The sequence below is a fragment of the Mchenga conophoros genome, linkage group LG3, assembly GCF_057382185.1.
Source record: "Mchenga conophoros isolate Kocher_MC1m ecotype Shallow Benthic linkage group LG3, M_conophoros_male_GT1.1, whole genome shotgun sequence".
NCBI lineage: Eukaryota > Metazoa > Chordata > Actinopteri > Cichliformes > Cichlidae > Mchenga > Mchenga conophoros.
The window spans coordinates 38,640,390-38,663,774 of record NC_140528.1 but is presented as its reverse complement, the minus strand read 5'-3'; the positions used below and the strand labels follow the sequence as shown (position 1 = coordinate 38,663,774).

Here is a 23,385-nt window from a genome sequence, read left to right as displayed (position 1 = left end):
TTGTTGAAGGAATTCCCCGACTTACAACGTCTTTGTTTAGAAGTGGAGCGACGCACATGGATCCATTTCTCAACCCTGTCGTCACTGTGGTGGTGGGAAAGAGTTTCTCTGTGATCTTTGTGGAAAAACTTCCAATCATCAACGGGACCTAAATCCACATCAACGTAGCCACACTGGAGACAAAGTGAACTACTGCAAAGAATGTGGGAGAGGCTTCCACACACCAAGTACATTAAAAATACATGAACTCTTCCACAGTGTGGTCAAAAAGCACATCTGTGACCAGTGTGGGTCATCCTTCACCACTGGAAATAAGTTCAATGAAAAAGCATAAGGGAATCCACACGGGAGAGACACCATACAAGTGCAGACACTGTGACAAAAGCTGGTCACAATCAGGTCATAGTAGAGCTGGGCGATAGAACGATAACAATATGTATCGCGATATAACTTTTACTCGATAGAGAAATTAAACTATCGCGATAGACCTCGCCGCTCTTGTCCTCTTAAAAAAAAAAAAAAAAAAGGTCAGCCAATCCAAATTAAGTAGCGCAGAGCCGAACCAATCACAGCCGCAGCGTCACGTCGCGTGACTTGTTACGTACAGCACAAGTGCCGAGCCAAGCGGGTAATGGAGGAAATGAGTGTGCCAACTAGAAAAATCAACCGAGCGTGACCGAAGGTTACCGAAGAGAAAACAGATGATGGTTCCAATGCCGGAGAGATTGTCGAACGGAAGAGCCATAGAAGTTCCGTAGTATGAAGGTATTTCGGCTATTTCAAGTCTGACAAAAAACAGAGTAGCGTGCACTGTAAATTGTGCCGAAAGCAAGTCTGGAAATACAATAAACTGGTGCATGCGTCACACTGTGCGCCACGTTATTGTTTCGGTGAAATGAATTTCTACCAAATTTGTGTAAAGTTGCAAATAGAAATTTCCAGTTAACTCTGTCAAATGCTTTTTCTGCGTCTAAAGAGAATATTGTAGTTTCTAGGTTTTTACTGTATGAGTAGTCTATCAAATTAAGTAATCTACGTGTATTTGTTGATGAGTGCCTACCTTTTATGAAACCAGTTTGGTCAGGATGAATTAAGAGGGGGGTTATTTTCTCCAGTCTCTTTGAGAGAGCTTTGCAGATTATTTTAAGGTCTACATTTATAAGGGATATTGGACGATAGCTTGAGGGATATACAGGGTCTTTGCCTGGTTTTAGCAGGAGATTAATGTTTGCAGAATTCATATTTGATGGAAGTCTGCCCTTTTCTTTAATTTCCAACAACGTTCTGTAGAAAACTGGTGCTAGAATCGACCAGAATTCTTTGTAGAATTCTGCAGGAAAGCCATCTGGACCTGGAGCCTTATTATTGTGCATACTTATCAGGGCTTCCTGGAGTTCACCTGGTGTCAGTGGTGAATCCAGTGCCATTGCTTGAGTGTCCAATAATTTTGGAAGAGTTATGTTGTCCAAAAACTGATCAATTTCTTTTTTAGATGGGTTTATTTGTGGTGAATACAACGTTTTATAGAAATCCCTGAAAATGTTGTTTTGGATCCTCTTTCATAAACTGGTTAAAAATATTATATAATTCCCCAACAGCTTGTGTTAGAACAAATGACCAGACATCCTCCAGCTTCTGTCTCTTGAGGGGCACCAGGCAGGGATGCCCACTCTCCCCTTCACTATTTGCAATTTTTATTGAACCACTAGCAGCAGCAATTAGACAGAATTCAGTAATTAAGGGCATAAAATGCAAGAACGTGGAACATAAAATCAGCCTTTATGCGGATGATGTGTTACTCTTTCTCCAAAATTCACAAACCAATATCTCTGGGGTGATTGAATTGATAAACTCTTTTGCAAGAATATCAGATTACTCAATTAACTGGTCAAAATCTACAGTCCTACCGATTAATTGCTCCTTCCATAATTCCTCTTCTACACCACTGCAATCGGGAAATATAAAATATTTAGGTATAAATGTTTCTCCCAAGCTTGCAGATCTAACTAAATTAAACCATATCCCACTTTTAAAGAAGGTAGAAGATGATCTGGCTAGATGGAAATGTCTACCCATATCACTCATGGGAAGGGTTGCCGCTATAAAAATGATGGTCTTACCAAAAATAAATTATTTATTCTCAATGATCCCAACTAAACCGCCACAAGATTGGTTCAGATCTCTAGATTCATGTATGTCCAAATTCCTTTGGAAAAATAAACCCCCACGTATAAGCTTAAAAACACTACAAAAGACCAAGGATAAAGGAGGACTAGAACTGCCTAACTTTCAGCACTACTTCTTAGCCAACAGTCTTCAGTTTATCTCAGGATGGCTAAAACACACCCTCTTAGATGAACCTTGGCTAGATGTAGAACAAGCACTCTGCAATAATCTAGAGATCTCAGACCTACCATTTATCAGCTCAAACATCCAACGACATGAATGCTTTAAAAGCATCAACATCAGCTCTTCTCTGACAGCATGGTGGGAGTTTCTAAAATTGACGGCGTCTTCATTAATCCCATGCAAACGTACACCTGTCTGGAACAACCCTGACATATTACAAAACAATAATATGATAAACTTTTCAGATTGGAGTGATAAAGGAATCAAATATTTAGAACATATACTAGAAGGAACAGAATTTATTTCATTTGACGGACTAGTTACACAATATGGGATCAACAAGAAAAGATTTTTAGAATATCAACAAATTAAATCCATAGTAAAAAAGAAATTTAAACCGGGTCAAGTTGAACTACAAACACCACCAAGTGTGGTTCAATTTCTTACTCTTAAACCCCCCAAATTACTATCCAAAATATACAGAATGCTTTCTAAAGCAGATGAATCAATATCACTTCCTATTGCAAAATGGGAAGCGGATTTATCAGTTAACTTAGACCTAAACTTCTGGTCTCAGATTTGCTTAAAAACCTTTCATCTAATTAGAAATCCCAGTCTTCAATTAATTCAATACAAAATATTACATAGAGTGCACTATACAGGTCATCGGATGTTCAAGATGGGCTTTACGTCTACCAACAACTGCTCACACTGCCAAACCAATTCACCGGACAATTATATCCACGCTCTTTGGTTCTGTCCACCAGTTCAGAAGTTTTGGCGCGAGATATGTGAAGACTTATCGAAGTGTCTGAAATGTAACATTCCAACTTCCCCCTTAGTGTGTTTGTTGGGCAGCTTAGATAATGTCACTTCAGAAAAGAATATCGCCCATATGGTTTTCACTGCCCTATGCATAGCCAAGAAAACAGTCCTCATGAACTGGAAAAATAAAAATAATCTTAATTCTAACCAATATAGAAATTATCTATTAGATTACATTAGTCTTGATACAGCCTCTGCCACCACATCAGATCAATTGCTCTGGGCTCCTTTGATCAGCTCCATCACCTAGTGGGGGTGGGGGGTCATAGTTTGGTCCCGCCTTCACTGTTGTGATTGGTGTGGGGGTAGGGACAGGCTTAGGGCGTTGGGGGGTTCCCCGGAGGCATCTTCCTTGGGGGGCTCAACCCGGGGTAGCAGTCATGTCCGGTTGGGGGCTCTGTTGGCTCTCCGGTGACTGTTTCCTCGCGGCTGCGTGCAGCGGGGCTAGGGGAGGGTCTGTGCTGACGGACGTGGGTTACTGACCTGGTAGCCTGGCTGCCCCTGGGTGGGTCCGGGATGGGCGTGAGGTTCTGGGGGCGCTCCGTCTCTGGGCTGGGACCCGGACCGGGCCTCGGGGGCTTGGGTCCTGGTTGGTGTGTTGCCGGGGTTGTGGGCGGGTGGGTGAATGGGGGCCCAGCCCTGGAGCAGGGTGCCGCCGGTGCGTCGAGCCACCTGGGGGGCTCTTCAACTGGTGGGGGAGATTGTCACATCTTGCAGGAGCTTTCCTCTCCTCAGGAGCTGCCTCTGCAGGAGGGGGAGATACAGGAGAGGTGGAGGAAGATCTCAGCCTGGGTGTTTATTGTCTTATGTAGTCTGGAAGATGAGTGGATGGTGGGGTGGGTGCAGTTTTCTCTGTGGTGGGGTTGGGTGGACTGTCCCGGGCTCTGTGGGGCCGGGCGGCGCTGCTGCACTGGGCCCGGTCTGGATGGGCCTGGGCCCCCTTTCCCTGGCGGGTCGCGGAGTATGGGGGTGCCTACTGGGGTCAGCGGGGGAGCTGGCCCCAGGGAGGGGTCACTTGCCCCTCCCTTCCTTCCCTCCCCATCTCCAGCTGCCTCCCTCTTCCCGCTCCACCACAACCACCCACACATGCAGGGCCTTGGAGTAGGGGTATGTCACCAGGGTGCAGAGGAGGCTACCCCCCCCTCTGTTCCCTTCTGGCTGCCTCTGCCTCAATTTTATCCCACAACTTAGACATTCACATTACTCACACTCTCATTACACATACATATAGGATCTTGGGGGTGGGCACGATACACGGAGTCCAAAGTACCATCAGGGTGTACACCCCACCCCTGGCATCGTTGCCCACCTCTCAATTTTAAATACACGTAGACATTGAGGGCTAGCAGGAGGGACCATGCGCTTACCTGCTGCTCTCTGGCAGGTAGCTCCAAGCCCTCCTGGGTTTTAAATGCACCTTAGAACACACATGCATCAACATTACAATGAGCGGGTGGAGGGAGGTTCGGAGTCTTCTCTCACCCCCGTTCTCTGCGACCTGCTGGAGCAGGGGGGCTAGGACTAGGAGGAGGAGTTGGCCGTCCGACTGCGGTCTGGAGTGTGGAGCCTTCCTGCTGCTGCGGAGTCGGGGCGGTCTGCCTCTCCCCACCGCAGGGAAAAGGGAAACACCACCTGGGTCTGGGTGCAGTTCCCCCCTCCAGGGGCGGGGGCACCTAGACCCGGTTTGTAGAGTACGCTTGGGGAGTGTGATCATGTGTACAACGTCTCTTTATGTCTGTCTCCACGTTGGTTGAGTGTGGAGTAAGTGCATATGAGAGCATGAGGGTGGGAATGGATGTTTGTATCTGTGTGTGCCTGTATGTCTGTGTCTATATGTCAGGTTGGGTGTCAGGCGCCACCTCTCTGGGGACATCTCAGGCCCTCCAAGGTTTGGAGGCCTATCTCCCCCTACCACCACTTCCCCTGCCAGTGGCGGACCCCCTCAGACATCGGTGCGTTGGTGGTTCTTTGTGTCCGGGGATGGGCGTCCGGGTACACACCGGCTCACTCCTTGGCGGCCGCTTATCGGGGCCTGGAGCCTGGGGCTCGCTCGGGCCACTTCGGAGGTGGGGTGCCCCCGGCCTCTCGGCCTGGGGCTCGGTCACTCAGGCGCAGCTGGCTGCCGGCGGAGCTCACGGGCGCGTCACTGCAACTCCCCCTGGCTTCTGCTCCGCGGCTGCTGAGTGAGCCCTCATCTGGGACTCTCCTCAGCTCTTTCCGGGACAGTGGCGCAGCTGCCCCTCTGTTGGTCTTCCTTGGTCTCTTGTGTTCTGGGGGCCTCTGGATGTCTGGAGTTTTGATCTCCTCCACACCTGCTTCACGCCCTGGAGAACGGGGCTGTGGCCCCCCCACACCCTCTAGCAGATTATTACATGAAGGAACCTTTTAAAAAACAAAAAACAAGTGCGTCCATGCTCACAGGTATACACACGGGTGATCACACCCACAAACTACACCCTTTTTGGCTCCTACCTCAAAGCACACTGTGTTCTGTTGATCTTATGTGCTGCACAATAATGTTTAACATTTAGTATTTACTGTCATATTCCCATATATCATTGTGATGTTGTTTATTCTATTACTCTTGTTCTCTTCTGCTTGCTTTCTTTTTTCTTTCTCAGCAGGTGATCCAGGTGATTGATATATGCATTTTTTTTTCTCTGCCCGTTCTGTTGGTTTTTGTCTTTTGCCCTTCTCCCCCGTCCCTCTTCTCAGCTGTTTCTCTTTCCCTCTTTCTTTCTCCCCTTCTTTCCCCCAGTCAAGTCTGTCCCGTATTCAGCAAGTGAAAATAAAATAAACAATAAAAGGTGAATCAAATGGACCATTACGGCAAGGCTGGGATGGTCAGTTTGGTAAAGTAAATCCGTTGGGCATCTTTCTTTGCCTTTAGACAACAATTCTGATGGCAAAAGAGCCAAACGGGACAGGCCAAAAAAAAAAAAAAGAAGAAAAAAAAGAAATGAATTTCTACAATACTGTTAATTCTACTCTCTGCAGTGTTTAATTGCTTGCACACAGTTACTGTCCGTCCACACATACGACTCGGTTCTGCTTCTATGCCCCAGCTTTGTTTACTTTTTCCCACCGAGGCTTCTAGACTTCTGATTGGCCAACATTTCTGCACGGTTAGGAATCTAGCTCCACCTGCTGCTTTGACATGTTCATAGCAGCGTTTTCCTTCATTTCTGCCTTTATGAGTGGATGGGATTATTCTTTAAACCGAAAACGGAAAATCTCAGTTTTCAAAAATACCCGTGTACGTGTGGACGTAGCCTCAGTCTCTGACTTGAAGCACTAATTCGTCATTCGGCTTTTGTCATACTAAAGTAACTGTTAAAACTGTTTGAAAAGCTAAGCTATACAACAAGGAGAGATTGAGAATTTCCTTTTAGTTCTCAGTTTATTTGATATTGACAAAAGTTAGTCAGCTTTGTCTGTTCTTCTGTAAAACAAACTATTTTTAGAATTAATATTTTGTTTCTAAGTGGAATTGACAGTTTAGTAGTCTGTTTTGTTTGTTCTATTTTGAAACTTAAACGCTTTAGCGGCTGCCTTTTGTGTAGTTTGCAATATTTGCCTTTATTTATCTGAAAAAGTCTCATGTTCCTTAAGTACATCTACCCTGTTGAACTTATTATGGGAAATAAATATTTAAATAAAAACAAGCTGCTGATTATTTCACATTTTACTTGTGAGCAACGGCACATTTAAATCTTACAAATATAGTTATTTGGCTTATATCGTGATAGATATCGTTATCGCCTGAAATGAAAAAAACATATCGTGATATGAAAAAATCTTATATCGCCCAGCTCTAGGTGATAGTAACAAACTTGAACGTACACACATGGAAGTGAACTTCAGCTGTGACCAGTGTGACAAGAGCTTCAGGAATCTCAGTTCATACTCCAAACACAAACGATCCCAAGCTGTAAATAAACTGTTTCACTGTTACCAATGTGCAAAGACATTCACTTCATTATCTGCTCTGTGCAAACATCAGTCTGATCATGCAGGACTGAAATCACTGGATGTTAATAGGAAAATTGTGCTTACTAGTCAGTATAATCTTTCAATGATATAAGTTTGCATATGGTAGAATGCTGCATGTAATCATTTTTGTGTAGAAGTATATAGTTGGTGGCATATTGAAAGAATGTCTCATCCTAGGAGGTCTGTAACATTCTAGGGTGTTCACCCCCACCTCCTAGGAGCACGAGAGAGGTCGTACCTTGTCTTATTGTTTTACGGTAGGATTAACGTTGCTATGTCAGTTTTAATTTAAGTGCTTTTTTACATATAGATGAACTGTTGGATTTTCCAGACCAGCAGGTTAAGGGAAGTAGTTTATGGGGCCACACTCTGACGACCACACACACACACACACACACACACACACACACACACACACACACACACACCTCCACATTCCAATGTAAGGAACAAACGCTCCCTGAAGTATAAATAAAGACCAGGGCAGTTTCTCAGTGCGAGCCTCAGTGCTGGAAGCTGCCCTTGCTAGCAAGAAGTTCTGTGTGTTTCTCTTCTCTGAGTCTTTACTGAAGAAGTGTTTTAGAGTATATTTCTTAACACTGGATCACAATGAATCTGAAGAGAGAGAAAGATCCTCTTCTGGTTTCAGGCTCAGACTTAAAAACCTTGAGATCAGGCTCCACAGAGTTCAGATGGAATCTCCTGTAAAGAGTGTCAGCTGATGTCACACTTGGATCTGATGAGGTACTCTGATTTCTGGACCTGCAGTGAATAATCCTGAATGTTACATTTAGGAAGCTGCATGTATCAAGTTTATATCAAGTTTATTATTTTTCCTTTTAGAGATTTTAATTCTCTAAAATGTTATCCCTGTTACATTATAGTCTTTGTTTCCTTAGGACACAGTAGTGTTTAGTAGTTGTATTCATTTTATGTGTTACCTAAGTTAAATTTCAATCCTTCATTCATATTTAATCTTTTGCTGAGGTAAAATCTTCTCTTAAATCATTTTCTCCCAAAGCTGCAAATATTTTCACAGCAGTTGCTCTTAAAACTTCCAAAATGAACTAAACCTGTCCACCAGCTTTGAAACAACACCTACTATGACTTTATGTCCAGAAAAAAGAAACTCAAGCTAACCTGGTTTTGGGCTGTACTTCCATGTAATGCCAGTTTGTACCAAAAGATGAAGCAGTGAGTCAGTGTAACATTTATTTAATTAGGCAAAGACCACATTCATATTCACAGTGGCAGCAAAGAATTGTTGAAAGTTAAAAACAGCAGCACACATCAGGGCCATTTTAAAGATCACAGGTGACTACTTTTACTGGCAGCCACTCTCAGAAAAATTTGGGTTCTTAAATGGTTCTTCTGATGTCTCTATGGTTCTTTAAAGAACCATCATACGTCAAAGAACCTTTTTATTTTGAAGATGGTTCTTTAGCTATTACAAATGGTTCTTTAAAGAACAAAAGGTTCTTCATCCTTAGCTATCTGAGTTTGTTGGTGTAAAATGGCATAAATAATATTCACTTTAATGAGGGAGTGAATTAAACTGTGTGTTTTGTTTGTGTGCAGGGGGGGGGGGGGGAGGGGCAGATGGTGGGATACTGAATATTCAAATTAAAGTTAGAAACACTTGCTTAAAAATATTCTGGTGGCAGGGGTGGGGGCCAAAGCCTAAAGACCCCCAACACCCACCCTGCAAACCCACTGATCACAAATAATGTGGTAACAGAATATAGAATTTATTATTAAGCCGTTTATGAATATGGTGAATTTATAAATTAGCAATTCATTCGGGGGATATTAGACAGATTCAGATACTGAATATATATATATATATACATATATATATATATATATATATATATATATATATATACATATATATATATATATATATATACACACATTCTGGGAAGAAAGGATTCTGGGAAGTAGCTAGCCGGTCGTCACGGCAAAGCTACGAGAGCGTCTCTCAGCATGGGCCCGAAAAAAGTTCTGTCAGCCAAGGAAGGAGACGATATTAAGAAGTCGCTGGAGTTTATGACAGAGGAGATTTCTACTGTCAAACTGCAGCAGAAAGCCATCCTGGACCTGGTCGAGGAAGTTAAGGCTCTCCGCATCCAGAACGCCGAGAAGGATCGGCGGCTGGCGTACCTGGAGAACAGAGTGGCGGATTTGGAGCAGTACACCCGGATGAACGATGTTATCATCACGGGGCTTCGCATCAAACCCCGGTCATACGCCCGGGCGGTCGCCACTGATAATGTAGGAGGGCCAGGAGAGGAAGATGCCAACTCCACGGAGCATCAAGTGGTTACCTTTCTACGGTCCAAAGGTGTGGAAGTGGATTATAACAACATTGAGGCTTGCCACCCTCTACCCCGAAAAAATGACAGTAACAAACCAGCCATCATTGTGAGATTTGCAAACAGAAAACAGAAAACAGCACTGTTAAAACAAGGAAGGAAACTGAAAGGATCCGATGTCTTCATGAACGAACATCTGATAAAAAGAAATGCGGACATTGCCAGGAAAGCACGTTACTTGAAGAAACAGGGAAAAATTCAAAATACATGGACCACCAACTGCAAAGTATTCATTAAACTCAATGGAACACCGGAACAAGCCAAAGTGTTGGTCATCAGAAATATGGAAGAGCTGGACAAATACTGAGGTCAACTTACTCTGGAGGTATGAATACACATGTGACGTGACACACAACACAACACATGGCACAGTCCAAAAGAGCTTCATCTGCATCCGGCAACAATATCAACATGACTCATTGGAATTCTCTTTATGATAATCTGGAACTGAGAACATTTCGATACACAGACCATAATGTTCTAGACTTAGAAAAGGATATAGACCCGGAAAATAATTTCTTCTACAACATCAGCTGTAACTGCTGCTACTTCACTGATGAACAGTTTAAGCACACCATCAACACGGAAAATAAATGATCAATAATCCATTTTAATAGCAGAAGTCTGTATGCCAACTTCAACAATATAAAGGAATATCTAAATGAGTTGACAAATCCATTTGGAATTATTGCCATTTCTGAAACATGGATCAATGCGGAGAAAGGAATGGACTTTGGACTGGAGGGATATGAAGTGAATTTTGTAAATAGAAGGAACAAGAGTGGAGGGGGAGTAGCTGTGTATGTGGATAAAAACCTAAACTACAAGGTGGTAGAAAGTATGACAACTGTAATTGATAATTTACTAGAATGTATAACAATTGAAATTTATAAGGAAAAAGAAAAAAATGTAATAATTAGCTGTATATATAGAACACCTGGCTCTAGTATTCAAGTATTTAATGACTTCATAGAGGAAATATTCTCTAAAACAAATCAAAAAGTTATGTTTATCTGTGGTGATTTTAATATTGACCTGTTGAATCCAAAAAAGCATAAAATGACCGACGAATTCCTAAACACTATGTACAGTTTGAGTTTACATCCTAAAATAACCAGGCCTAGCAGAATTACACCACATTGTGCCACCTTACTTGACAATATTTTCACTAACAATATGGAAAACAACATTGTGAGCGGAATATTAATTAATGACATCAGTGATCACCTACCAGTTTTTGCAGTTTATGACACTAATTATAAGAAAAATCAGCATGAAGAACAACTGAGATACAGACGGGACAAGGTGTACAAAGAAGCTGATATTGATATTGCATATGGAATATTTTTAAGAATATTCATGGAGTTGTACGATAAAAACTGTCCAACAATAAAATACAACAGAAAGCACAAATATTCAGATAGACCATGGCTCACTAAGGGTTTACAAAATGCATGTAAAAAGAAAAATACACTCTATAGGGAATACCTAAAACAAAGAACAAAAGAAGCTGAAAATAAATATAAAAAATACAAAAATAAGTTGACCAATATTATACGTGTATGTAGAAAGGAGTATTATCGTAAAATATTGAACAACAATAAACATAATATGAAAGGAATATGGGATGTTTTAAACGGTATCATTAAAAATAATTCTGGACAACAAAGTTATCCACAATACTTTATCGATAATGGCAATATTATGGAAAACACTGCTGATAAGGTCAACAGCTTTAATCATTATTTTGTAAATATTGGACCAAAACTGGCAGAACAAATTCCTGAGTCACTGCCATCAGTAGAATGTAGTGAAAACCTGATTGATAGGAACCCTAACTCAATGTTCCTCACATCAGTGGAGGAAAAAGAAATAATTGACATTGTACACATGTGTAAATATAAAACATCCACTGATTGTAATGATATTGACATGAAAATCGTCAAGAAGGTGATTGAAGGAATTGTAGGACCTCTAACATATATTTGCAACTTATCATTTCAGACGGGAAAAGTGCCAAACAAAATGAAAATAGCTAAAGTTGTGCCGCTGTATAAAACCGGGGATAGACGCCACTTCACAAATTACAGGCCTGTTTCTTTACTACCACAATTCTCCAAAATCCTAGAAAACCTGTTTAATAAACGATTAGACAAATTCTTAGATAAATATAAATTACTCTCTGACAGTCAATATGGATTCAGATCAAAAAGATCAACATCTCTGGCATTAATCGAATCAATTGAGGAGATTACAAATGCTATAGATCAGAAACAGTATGCAGCTGGAGTATTTCTGGATCTCAAGAAAGCATTCGACACAATCAATCATGACATATTAATTAATAAACTGGAACGGTATGGGATTAGGGGGGTTGTACTGCAATGGGTGAAAAATTATTTAAGTGACCGGAAACAATTTGTGAAGCTGGGTGTCCATTCCTCATCATGCTTGGACATTGCTTGTGGTGTTCCACAAGGCTCTGTACTGGGTCCAAAATTATTTATTATTTATATAAATGATATTTGTAAGGCATCTGATATATTAAAATTAGTATTATTTGCAGATGACACAAATATTTTCTGTTCTGGGGGGAATCTAAAGGAGCTGCTGGATACAATTACTTCAGAAATGTGCAAAATTAAAAAATGGTTTAACAGGAACAAACTATCGCTAAATCTAAGTAAAACTAAAATTATCTTATTTGGGAATTCCCTTAGAAATGCACAAGTGCAGATTCATGTAGATGGTGTGGAAATTGAAAGAGTACTTGAACATAAGTTTCTTGGTGTGATTATAGATGATAAATTAAACTGGAAGTCTCATATAAATCATATACATAACAAAATTTCAAGAAGTGTCTCAATCTTGAGTAAAGTAAAACACATTCTGGACCACAAATCACTCCACATTCTCTATTGTTCCCTGATTGCACCGTATTTGAATTACTGTGCAGAGGTTTGGGGCAATACTTACAAATGTTCGCTATCATCAATCTTTATATTACAAAAAAGGGCCATAAGGATAATCCATAAAACTGGTTACAGAGATCATACAAATCCACTATTCTTAAAATCAAAAATTCTAAAATTCACAGATCTGGTTCATTTTCTCACAGCACAAATTATATATAAAGCAATAAATAACCTGCTTCCTGACAATATTCTAAAAATGTTTTCTAAAAGGGAACGGGGATACAATTTGAGGGGGGAATTAAATTTAAAACATCCTCGTATCCGTACAACATTAAAAAGTTTTTGCATCTCTGTGTGTGGAGTGAAGCTGTGGAACAGACTAAGTAAAGATATGAAGCAATGTCCAAGCATGGCGCAGTTTAAAAAGCGGTTTAAGGATATGGTTTTTACAGGGTACAGGGAAAAGGTAGAGATTTGATAGGGTGTTCTTGTCTAATATTTTCATGGGTGTGCGCATGCACGGGTTTGTTGGTATGGGTATATATGTATGTGTATATGTGTATATATATGTGTATATATATATATATGTATATGTATATATATATATATATATATATATATGTATATATATATATATGTATATGTATATATATATGTATATGTATATATATATGTATATGTATATATATATGTATATGTATATATATGTATATATGTATATATGTGTATATATGTATATATGTATATATATATATATATATATATATATATATATATATATATTAAATATATATAAAATTGTAGGTTGTGTATCCTTCAGGTGTTAATGGGGTTATTGAAAATGTGTATATGTGCGTATGTGTGTATATACGTAGGTATGGATAGATAGAAACATATATGTGTATATATTTTAAAAAAAAATTACACATAACATATAATGTAATTACAAGGAGGTATTTCTGTAGTCTATTGATACTAGATAGTGGAAAAGGGGTGGGATTAAATAAGCTTATGCTTCTTCCTGCTCCTTTTTGAACATGGACGTTATTTGGAGTTGTGGTTGCTCGTTTTCCTTTTGTTTGCTTTGTTCATTTGTCTCTTTTAATTCTATTTTTTTTTTATACTTTTTCAACATGTTCAAAATAAAGATTCAATCAATCAATCAATCAATACTTTGGTGTCACGGTTCGATATTTTTTCGATACAAAAAAATGTTCATGCCTTTTTAATTTGTCATTTATTAAAAGTATAAATATATATTTTAACTCAAAAGTACAGTTTTTAAATTTAACCCTAACCCTTGTGCGCGTTTTTTATTTTGACAGCGAATGCGCACCTGCGGACCACTTATGTGCAGCCCTGGTTATTTAGCTCGTCATATTGCAGCCACAGAAATTATTTTGTCCATGAAACCATAAAGCTGCACTTTCTTTTTGCCTTATAGTCTGATTTGTCATAACTTCTCCGTTTTGTGGTAAGCTTTTCTTTGGCTGTCACTTCTTCACCCTGACCTGTCTTAATTGGCTCAGCAGAACTAAAATATATATCATGCTGCTTTTACACACGCACTCACATAAGCTCAGCGATTCTCTGCGCGATCAACCTCTCACATGTTTAAGCTTGCTGCGGGAGATTTCACTTGTCATGTTTCCATAGTAAGCTAACGATTAATAAGACGATGTCAGAGGAATTGGTGCACAAATTATCATCACTCACAGATCAGTGCTGTCGCTCTCTATACACAGTTGCACGATTATAAAGTGAAAGCAAAAAAACAAGCGCAAATTCAAACGCGATTTCAATATGTCACATATTGACAGTGGCTCACCGATGCCAATGACATAATTACCCAGCTACATTTCTGAAAGAATGCAAAAGCATTGACATATATTTTTCCTTCCTACAATAGCCCGACGGGCAGGGTAGCCCGTCTGAAAAAAATCGCTAGCCCCAGGACGTCGGGCTAGCGATATTGCGAGCCCTGTATCTGATTGAGGAATCACTCATCTTTGGGGAAGAGAGTTTATTACAGAGAAATGTCTCTTTCCAAAATAAAAGCTATACTATCCGCTTCTTCTGGGCTATATTCTCAGCAGCATAAGGAGAATCATGTGCTAACAGCTGTCTAAATGACTCGGCTAAAGTTAGTAGCATGCTTGTTGTTTTTGTCTTTGCACTAGGATGATGTCGGCGTAAATGTGCAGTCATATTCGTTGTGTTCCCACTAGTGCTTTCAGGTTAATCTCGTTGAAATGACCTTAATGCCACAACACGGCAAATCTCCATTAACGAGCTACCGCCGATCGCCCCGTGCATGGGGCTAGACGGCCAACACGTTAACGAGCTAACTGCGCTAACACACTAGTTCCCACCCATGTAATTGAGCATTGCATGGCACATCCAACATACTGTTTTACTTTAGTCCATGACTCGCTTACCTTCAGGGTCATACGTCACATGAAAACCAAAATAATTCCAAACACCACATCTGAATGAAGGTGGGGGAGGTCCATGTTACAAGGAGAGCTTAACTTCTGTCTCGCTAGCTTTCCCAGCGCTCTTCCTTCTGATGATGCTGTCTGTGTTGAGCGCTCAGTGGATCTGCGCTCGACAGTGCAGCCTAGGCGGAGTAGTCGAACGCCGATTCACTGAGCGCTCAACACAGACAGCATCGTCAGAAGGAAAGTTGATCAAATAAATTACAAATGTTGTATTGTTCGATACATATGCGTACCGAACCGAAAGCACTGTATCGAACGGTTCAATATCGATACGAATATCGTTGCACCCCTAATATAAATGTATATATATATACATATATATATATGACAAATTATGCTCCAGTCATTTGATGTTACCAAGATAATGTCCGTTTTTATTATAGTTAAAAAAAAATTATGTACATTTCATTTATTGAACATCATATATTAGGCAAAAAAAGAGGTCATTATACTAACAAGACCAGATAATCCAAAGCATAAAATATTCAATATTTATCTGAAGAAGGCTTAAAAGTTAGAATAAACGGTGGTACAGTGGTTAGCGCTGCTGCCTCACAGCTAGAAAGACTCTGTTCAATTCCCGGGGTCAACATGGTGCCTTTTTGTGTGGAGTTTGCATGTTCTCCCTGTTTCTTTGTGGGTTTCCACCCACAATCCAAACATACATATCTGAATGACGACCCTGCCATGGACTGGCAACCTGTCCAGGGTCTACCCCGCCTAAAAAAAACAGCTGGGATAGGCTCCAGCACTCCTCCGATCCTTATGATGATAAAGCGGCTTGGAAAATGAATGAACAAAAAATAAATAAATAAGTTTTTGATGTCACAGAATAAAACAATGTAATGGCATTTTGTTTTGTTTTAATAGATCATGGCTCAGCAGTGGACTGTTGGAGAAGTATCTCTTTGGCTTGGGGAAAATGAATTGGCAGATTATCAACAGGTCTTTGTAGGTGAGCATTTCTATGGATGTGCTATATCAGTGTCCACGGTGCTCCACAAGAAAACCAACATATGAAAAACTGCTGAAACATCAACAGATATACCATGAAAGTGAATGTGGATTCTTCATTGTCTGCGGACTAGAAGACTGTCCCAGAAAGTTTTTGTCTGTGAAATCTTTGAAAAATCACATAAGGAAGAAACATAAATATCAGAAACAAGGATTAGAGTCTGCCCCAGACTGTGACCCTGTCATCCAGGAAACTGTTGAATTTCCCCAATCATCTGAACGAACTCTGAGTGAACTTGTAGAGAACTTTACGGAGACTGTGAGAAAACAACTGGCATTGTTTTCCTTGAATCTCCAAGAGAAAAGTATTGTAAATAGAAAAGTTCAAACATTTGTTATTAGTGAAGTAGAGTCAATTTTCAAGTATTTTATTGAAAACTATAGGGAGATATTTTCTAAATGTTTGCAGACTCTTAATTTTGATATATCAAGTTTTCATTATATTGATGACAATAGTTTGGTAGAACATTGCTTCACTGCAGTCAGCAACACATATCAACTAGACAGATACTGTGTTGAGAAATTAAACTTGATTGAACCTGTTGAATGTATCCTGGGGATAGATCCTTTTACTGGGAAACAGGACACTTTTCAGTATATTCCACTTCTAAAAGTCTTAGAATTAATATGTAATGATCCTAACATTTTAAGAAAATTTTTTAGGCCAGAGTCCCGTGCTCCTGAAACCTTAACAGATTTTAGTGATGGGAAAATTTACAAAGAAAGTGATTTTTTTTAACACAGACAACCCACATTTGAGAATTCAGTTGTACAGTGATGAATTTGAAGTTGCTAATCCATTAGGATCAAAGAAACGTCTACATAAAGTGTCTGCATTTTATTTTACTTTGGGAAATATTCCACCAAACGACAGATCTGTTTTAAGACATATTCATCTGTTGATACTTGTCAAACATAGATTGGTGAAAACATATGGATTTGAGAAAATATTAGAACCATTAATTTGTGACCTACAGGTTTTGCAAGAACGTGGATTACGATTAAAATTTGAAGACAGACAGTACTGCATCAAAGGTGGTCTGGCCACAATATCTGCAGACAACCTAACCTCTCACACACTTGCAGGTTTTAGCTGCTCATTCAGTAATGGTAGAATATGCAGGTTTTGTATGTGTCATTACAAGGACCTGTCTAGGATCATTAGTGAGGGAGATTGTGTTCTTAGAACAAAGACTGTTCATGCATACCATCTGCAATGTGTTGAAGATGACCCCCACTGTAGGTCAGTGTATGGTGTAACTGGCCCATGTGCCTTCAACAAGCTGTCATATTTTGATACCACAAATGCATTCCCACCTGATGTAATGCATGATTTTCTTGAGGGGGTCATTCCTCTTGTTTTGAAGTCTGTTTTAAAAGCCTTGCACAAGGACAAAACCGTTACTATCCAAGAGGTGAATGACAGCATAAGGACTTTTAGTTTTGGACAGAATGACTGCACCTCCAAACCTGCTCTAATATCTGAGAAGGTAGCACTGGATGGAAATATCTCTGGAACTGCTGTTGAGAAATGGACATTATTTAGGACTCTGCCTTTCCTCATAGGCTCCAGGATTGAAAAGGGTAACAAGTTTTGGCAGCTTTATCTTTTGGTTCGAGAAATAGGAGAGATTATTCTTGGTCCAACCATCAGCACTGACTGGATTAGTAATCTACATGAACTGATCACTTACTTTTTGACAGATTTCAAGAATCTGTTTCCTGGTGTGTTTACACCCAAGCTGCATTTTCTGCTACATTATCCTCGGCTCATCCTTGATTATGGGTCACTCCGCTCTCATTGGTGCATGAGGTTTGAAGCCAGACATCAATATTTCAAGACAGTAGCAAGAATCACCAATAACTATATTAATATTTGTCAGACTTTGGCAAAGAGGAATCAGCTTCGTCAATGCTGGGAGTAGCAGCCTGAACGGATCATCAGGAGCGATCATACACAAGCAGCCGTTAATAACTTATCACTTCAAGAACTTCCAGTGAACTTGCAGATTTGTTTGCAAAACTTGGAGACAGCCGTTACTGTGGATGAGAAACTCTGGACAAGTAAATGCATCATTTTAAACTCTGTAAAATATGCAGTTGGAGATTTCTTCATTTTGGAACTTGTGCATGCAGAGCAAATTCCACTGTTTGTGAAAATAGTCCTGATTGTGTATATCAGGGCCAACTGGTTTCTTGTTGGAAGACTTTTCACAACACTGGAGTTTATAAGACACCTTCAATCATACCACATCAGAGAGACTGATGATCTGTTGATATTCAAGCCTGGGGATGAGGTAGACTTTCATGCTTTGGACGCATACAGATGTGATGGTCAAGACTTCATTACACTGATCCACCGACCTTTTAAGGCAGTCCATACCAAAGTCAGATAAGATACATCCTAAACCATGACTTTTTAGTTAGTTGTCAACCACTGTTAAAATGATTTTAACCACTTTTTGGCTATTCCACAGGTCTGTCATCATCTATAGTCACTAATGAACTCATAGCTGTTTTTTTAAGTAATGTTTTATTATATTTTTATTCTTTATCTTCGACATGCTCATTTCTGTTTTGATCGTGTCTTATTGTTTTTCTGTGCCACAGACAATGAAATCGATGGATCGACACTTCTGCAGATGACTGAAAGAATGAGTGAGCGTCTTTTTCCAAAAGTGAAAGACCAAGTGAAATTTTTGTCTGCTGTAGAGAAGCTGAAAGAGTGAGTCTTAAGTTGACTGGTTGATTCACTGAATTGTACATTCATACAATCCAGTGTTTCCCCTCCCCTAGGTTTATGGTGTTGGAGGGTGGGGGGCAAGGGGTTGACGCAAGCCCTGTTCTGTTTCTCCAGCGTTGATGTGCATCACACACCCATTTACTTTCAAATTGAAATGTCACAGCCACTCTTACTCTCTGTTATGATTCTGTTTCTGTAGTTCAGCAGCTGTTATTGTACGTTTTAAATATGCGGATATTCCTGATGCAGGACACAAGGACACGCATATTCATGTCTTGTAACAAACTCTAAACATACTTCTTACTTCTTCTTGCAGTGGAAGGCAACACAAAGAAAAGCATACTGTGTCAGCACTCCAACTTATGTTTAACTGCAAAGTGCAGTTTCCTCCAGCTGTGATCACTGTGTTGACCAATAAAGATGCAGCACTAAAGTCACCCACCAAGAACAGACTCAAAAACATGCTTATTCAAGCACTGTTTGACCACTTGAGTAATGAGACAATGTAAGTCTATATATAATTAAGATTTGATTCATTTAAAATACAGTATGTACATCAGAATTTAAGTTCATCATTCAAAATTTGCAGGTATCCCTCTCATGTGCAGTATGTAGAGCGTCTGAGGACTGTCCTTCTGAGTTTTCCATTATTGAAGGAGAGTTATGGCTCTGGATATGTAAGTATTCCTGAAAAGCAAACATTGATACAATTGTCCAACAAATTGTCTTTGAATTGCCCAATTATTGGCTAACGAGTGTAACATGCTAACATTTTCATTGTTACATATTCAGAGGTTATCTGTTCCCTTGTGGCCACTACAATACAAGTATTAGTATTGTGATTTTTGAGGCAGATCTCATGCAGTATGGTCAAACAATAAATAAAATATCAATTGCTCTTTTAAATTAATTGTTTCATTTCTCTGTGGATTCTCAAGTGAATGGTGTGAAATTCAGCATTATATTAGCTCTGTTTGCCTTTGTATCAGGATAGTGTAGTTTTTGTATTTAAAAAATTAAATTTGAAAATAGGGCAGGGATAGCTCAGTAGGTAGTGTGGTTATCCCATGATCGGAAGATCGGGGGTTTGAATCAACTGAACGGCTACCCTGAGGTACCCTTGAGCAAGGTACCGTCCCTACACACTGCTCCCCAGGCGCCTGATTAGTGGCTGCCCACTGCTTCACTGAGTGAATGGGTTAAATGCAAAGAGAGAAATTTCCCTGTGGGGATCAATAAAGTATACATTATTATTAAAAGGTAGAGGTATTAACATATAGACGGAAAGATCATGACGAGTATGCTTGTAGGACATAATGCCATTAATACTTTATCTACCTTTTATAGTGTATTTAGCCAATCTAAAGTGCTCCAAACCTTTATATCATGTGTTTGATCAACTCCTAAGAGTTAAAGAAGAGATCTGTAAATAGGACAATCGCTTGTCGATTGACTCCAGGATGTCTGCGATGTCTTTGCCGGCAGGCGATGTTGTACCGGGGGAGTCTGCCGGGCGACATCTCTTCGATGACGGCGTCTCAATTTTGGCCGGGGAGGATGCACTCTGGGCCTTATTCATTACTAAATCTTGAAAACAGCGGTCGATGTAATCTTGGAGAGCGTCTAAACTCTCCCCGTTGTCCTCCAGGGTGTTAGAGATGATAGAACAGATGTTGTTAGTTATATGACAATTGATTAGTATATTTGGTAATACTGAAGCTTGAAAAACCTTTGTTAAACTCTATGCTACCATTTGCTTTTTTTTTTTTCTATTCCGCCAAATCTCCGGCGTCTGACGTCACCTACAACATGGGTCGCTTACCTACTCGTCACTTCCGTCACTTACCGTCTCACCGTCTTCTCTAATGATAATTGATGCGTGAAATAATGATTGTTCTGGTTTGCTATATAATGGTATATATTATGGTACAAAGCTAATATGTATATGTTTATCCTTTATTTTAGCTTCTTGAAGAGGCTTCCATGTTACTTAAAACTGATGTGGACAAAAAAGTAATCCGAGGATTCAGTAAGTTGGCAGCGAAGCTTGTGTCAATAGCCCCAAACAGCAACCTTAAAAGCCTCTGCTTAAAATCTGTTGATGAGAGCCAGACAGACACTGAAAGAAAAGGTGAGGGCACTTGGCAATAATGAGCAAAAACATTTTTAACTCCTATCTCAGATACCACTTTTTAAGGTTTCACATACAGCACATTAGTAAACACAGTGTCCCTTACAACAGCGGTCCCCAACCACCGCGCCTCGGACTGGTACCGGTCCATGAGTCGTTTGGTACCGGGCCGCGAGAGTTGAGGCTCAGGTGTGAAATGTATCGTTTTTCAGGGTTTTTATCGGTTTTCAGCGTTATTTTGTTATCATTTTTATCGTTTACTCGGTTTTCCTGGGTCTTTTCACGTGTGTTATGAATGAATTTTCTCTTTTTCGGCACCGGTACTAGTTTTATTTTGTTGTATTTATCCGCGACACCTTAAAGGCCGGTCCATGAAAATATTGTCGGGCATAAACCAGTCTGTGGCGCAAAAAAGGTTGGGGACCGCTGCTTTACAATATCCACAGACTGACATTTCTCCTGTCTCGTCTCTGCAATGATGTACTTTAAGATTTAACTGATATACCCTCGATGCTATATGTATCTCTATGAAGATTTTCAGTCATTCACACAATGTTTATCTCAAAAAATGTTCAGTGGCAGCTAGACTTGCTCTGCAAGTTCTTTAGGACTCAAATTATTTAAAGCTAGCAACTTACAGAACTGAACAACATTTTGGGGGTTTTGTATAAATGCTTAACATTTACACTGAATTATACTGAAAAGTTAATTAGGTATACATTTACTGCACTAATGCTTATGTTCTGCAAGACATTCAACGCCTGATAAAGGCACTCATATGGCCTTTACTGCTTTGTATTAACAAAATTGGCCAGAAAATATTTACATATTTCTCTTTATTTTTCAGGTCAGATGGTAAACACAGCTGTTCTTCTCCTGCCATCTATTTTCAAAGAAAATGCCTCTCATCTCTTCGTCATAAATAAGGTAAATTTATATATTTTTTGGTATGGTGAGAGGAGGGGGGGGGGGGGGTCTTGAACAAATCCAGTATTTTACAGGAGTTTTATACTTTCATTGGGACAGCTGTTGTTTATACTTATTTAAACTATACTCCTCATTTCAAGAATTTAATTTCTGTTTCAGGATCCACACAGCCCGATACCTACAATCGTACTCAGCAGCAGTGACGGCAAGCCCTTGAGTGATTCAACTGAGGTCAATGTCCAGATGGATGGACAAAAAATGATTCTGGACAGTGGGGAAATGGACATTTCATTGGCGATGGGTATTGTCTTCTCCCTGTACCATGTTTACAATGTTGCCTATCCAAGTGAACTAAAAAAGACATTTTGCTTTTTGGAGGCATTTGTTCTCAACTTGGGAACTCTGACTACACCTGTACCAGTAGCTGTGCAAAGAGTGACAAATGCATTAAATATCTCCTAGATTGCCAGCATAGTGCAGGTGAGAGACTGAAATTGTCCCAGTGTGGACTAACAAAGGACCATGAGTCCCACGTTAAACTTAACTTACATAACTTAAGGCTGCAGTTCATTGATAATTTAAATATAAAGATTGTTCTTGAAATAGTTTTACTGAAAATGCAAACATGCTGATGAAAATGTGTTGTTTAATTGTCTGTTATGAAAGTATTGCTATTTCTAATGTAAAAATTGTTGTTTTATCTATAGTATAATATTTATATGTATTTATAGTAAAGATATTTAATTATTACTGTTTAAATGACTTATATGCTATTATTAGTAGTGGTGTTGTGCTTAGCATTAAAATGCCTTTTTGTCTTTTTCTGTAATACAAAGTGCCAATAAACCATTAATATATGTCTATGCTGTGCTCGTATTTATTTTACCCTACTCAAATTCAATTTATTATACATTTTATTTTGAAATATTTAAAATGGTTCTTTAAAGAACCACTCAAAAAAGGTTCTTAAAAATGGTTCTTTAAAGAACCTTTATTTTTCTGAGTGTAAAGGTTCCTTCTTCTTTAAAATTCAAACTTTGTAATGAAAGGATATTTTTAACAGGCTGTTCTCGTTTATATGACCTCCATAAAACAACAGGGTTAGAACACATTGTGACGAAGTAAGATGTTTGTTTTGTAGTACATCTTCTGCACAATGTAGTTTCAACGGGCGGACATCCGGTGTCACATCGCTCCTCTCTTTCCCTGAGTCCTTAGCAAATCTCCTTCCCACGATGACATTTTCATCGAGGCCAAGGAAAAGAGTTTAGGAAAAGGAGATAGGCGCTACTTTTGAAATAACACCCCACGTGGTTACTTTGAGACGCTGAGTCACGTGACCTCGCAGCAACAAATCACAGCCGAGCCGGAAAAGGGGGCGGAGCAAAGTGTCTGTGCAGGAGAGGAGTCGAGCAGAGAGAGCTGCTTTTTTATGAAACGGGAGTAAAGTAGTGAACTTACAGGAACATATACCACTACCAACCTTTGGATCGATATCTGCATCAATCTGCACACCCTTGTCTCCTGAATTGTAGCTGAGATCAGCGTGAACCACGTGGGTCTCTGCTCCCTCATCTGTTTCCTGTTTGGAAAGACTTCCAGCGGGGCGGCC

At 39.8% G+C, this 23,385-nt stretch overlaps 2 protein-coding genes across 3 annotated transcripts in view; both read left to right on the top strand.

Annotated features, from left to right (window-relative positions):
• LOC146578543 (uncharacterized) overlaps nt 1-3,116 on the top strand; it is a 37,328-nt gene extending 34,212 nt beyond the window's left edge. Inside the window, exon 4 of the mRNA XM_085268661.1 lies at nt 41-3,116. The gene's annotated coding sequence lies outside the window, so the exon portion shown is untranslated. The remainder of the gene's footprint in view (nt 1-40) is intronic.
• LOC146578542 (uncharacterized) lies at nt 626-22,636 on the top strand. Of its 2 annotated transcripts, none has more exons than XM_085268726.1 (8): nt 626-765; nt 15,829-15,913; nt 18,583-18,697; nt 19,032-19,220; nt 19,305-19,392; nt 20,681-20,846; nt 21,694-21,773; nt 21,933-22,636. In XM_085268726.1, exons 1-8 carry the CDS (start codon nt 760-762, stop codon nt 22,233-22,235), a joined length of 1,032 nt encoding a protein of 343 aa, XP_085124852.1. In that variant the 5' UTR covers nt 626-759; the 3' UTR covers nt 22,236-22,636. The 2 variants fall into 2 exon arrangements, with proteins under 2 accessions (XP_085124852.1, XP_085124853.1); XM_085268727.1 differs by lacking the exon at nt 626-765 and adding an exon at nt 9,467-9,867.
• The last annotated feature ends 749 nt before the right edge of the window (nt 22,637-23,385 follow it).

What these genes read in the sequence shown, in the direction of transcription:
- LOC146578542 (XM_085268726.1), top strand. An exon ending in AGAGTTATGGCTCTGGATAT is followed by an intron (nt 19,393 to 20,680) that starts GTAAGTATTCCT and finishes CCTTTATTTTAG; the next exon opens with CTTCTTGAAGAGGCTTCCAT. An exon ending in ATCTCTTCGTCATAAATAAG is followed by an intron (nt 21,774 to 21,932) that starts GTAAATTTATAT and finishes TTTCTGTTTCAG; the next exon opens with GATCCACACAGCCCGATACC.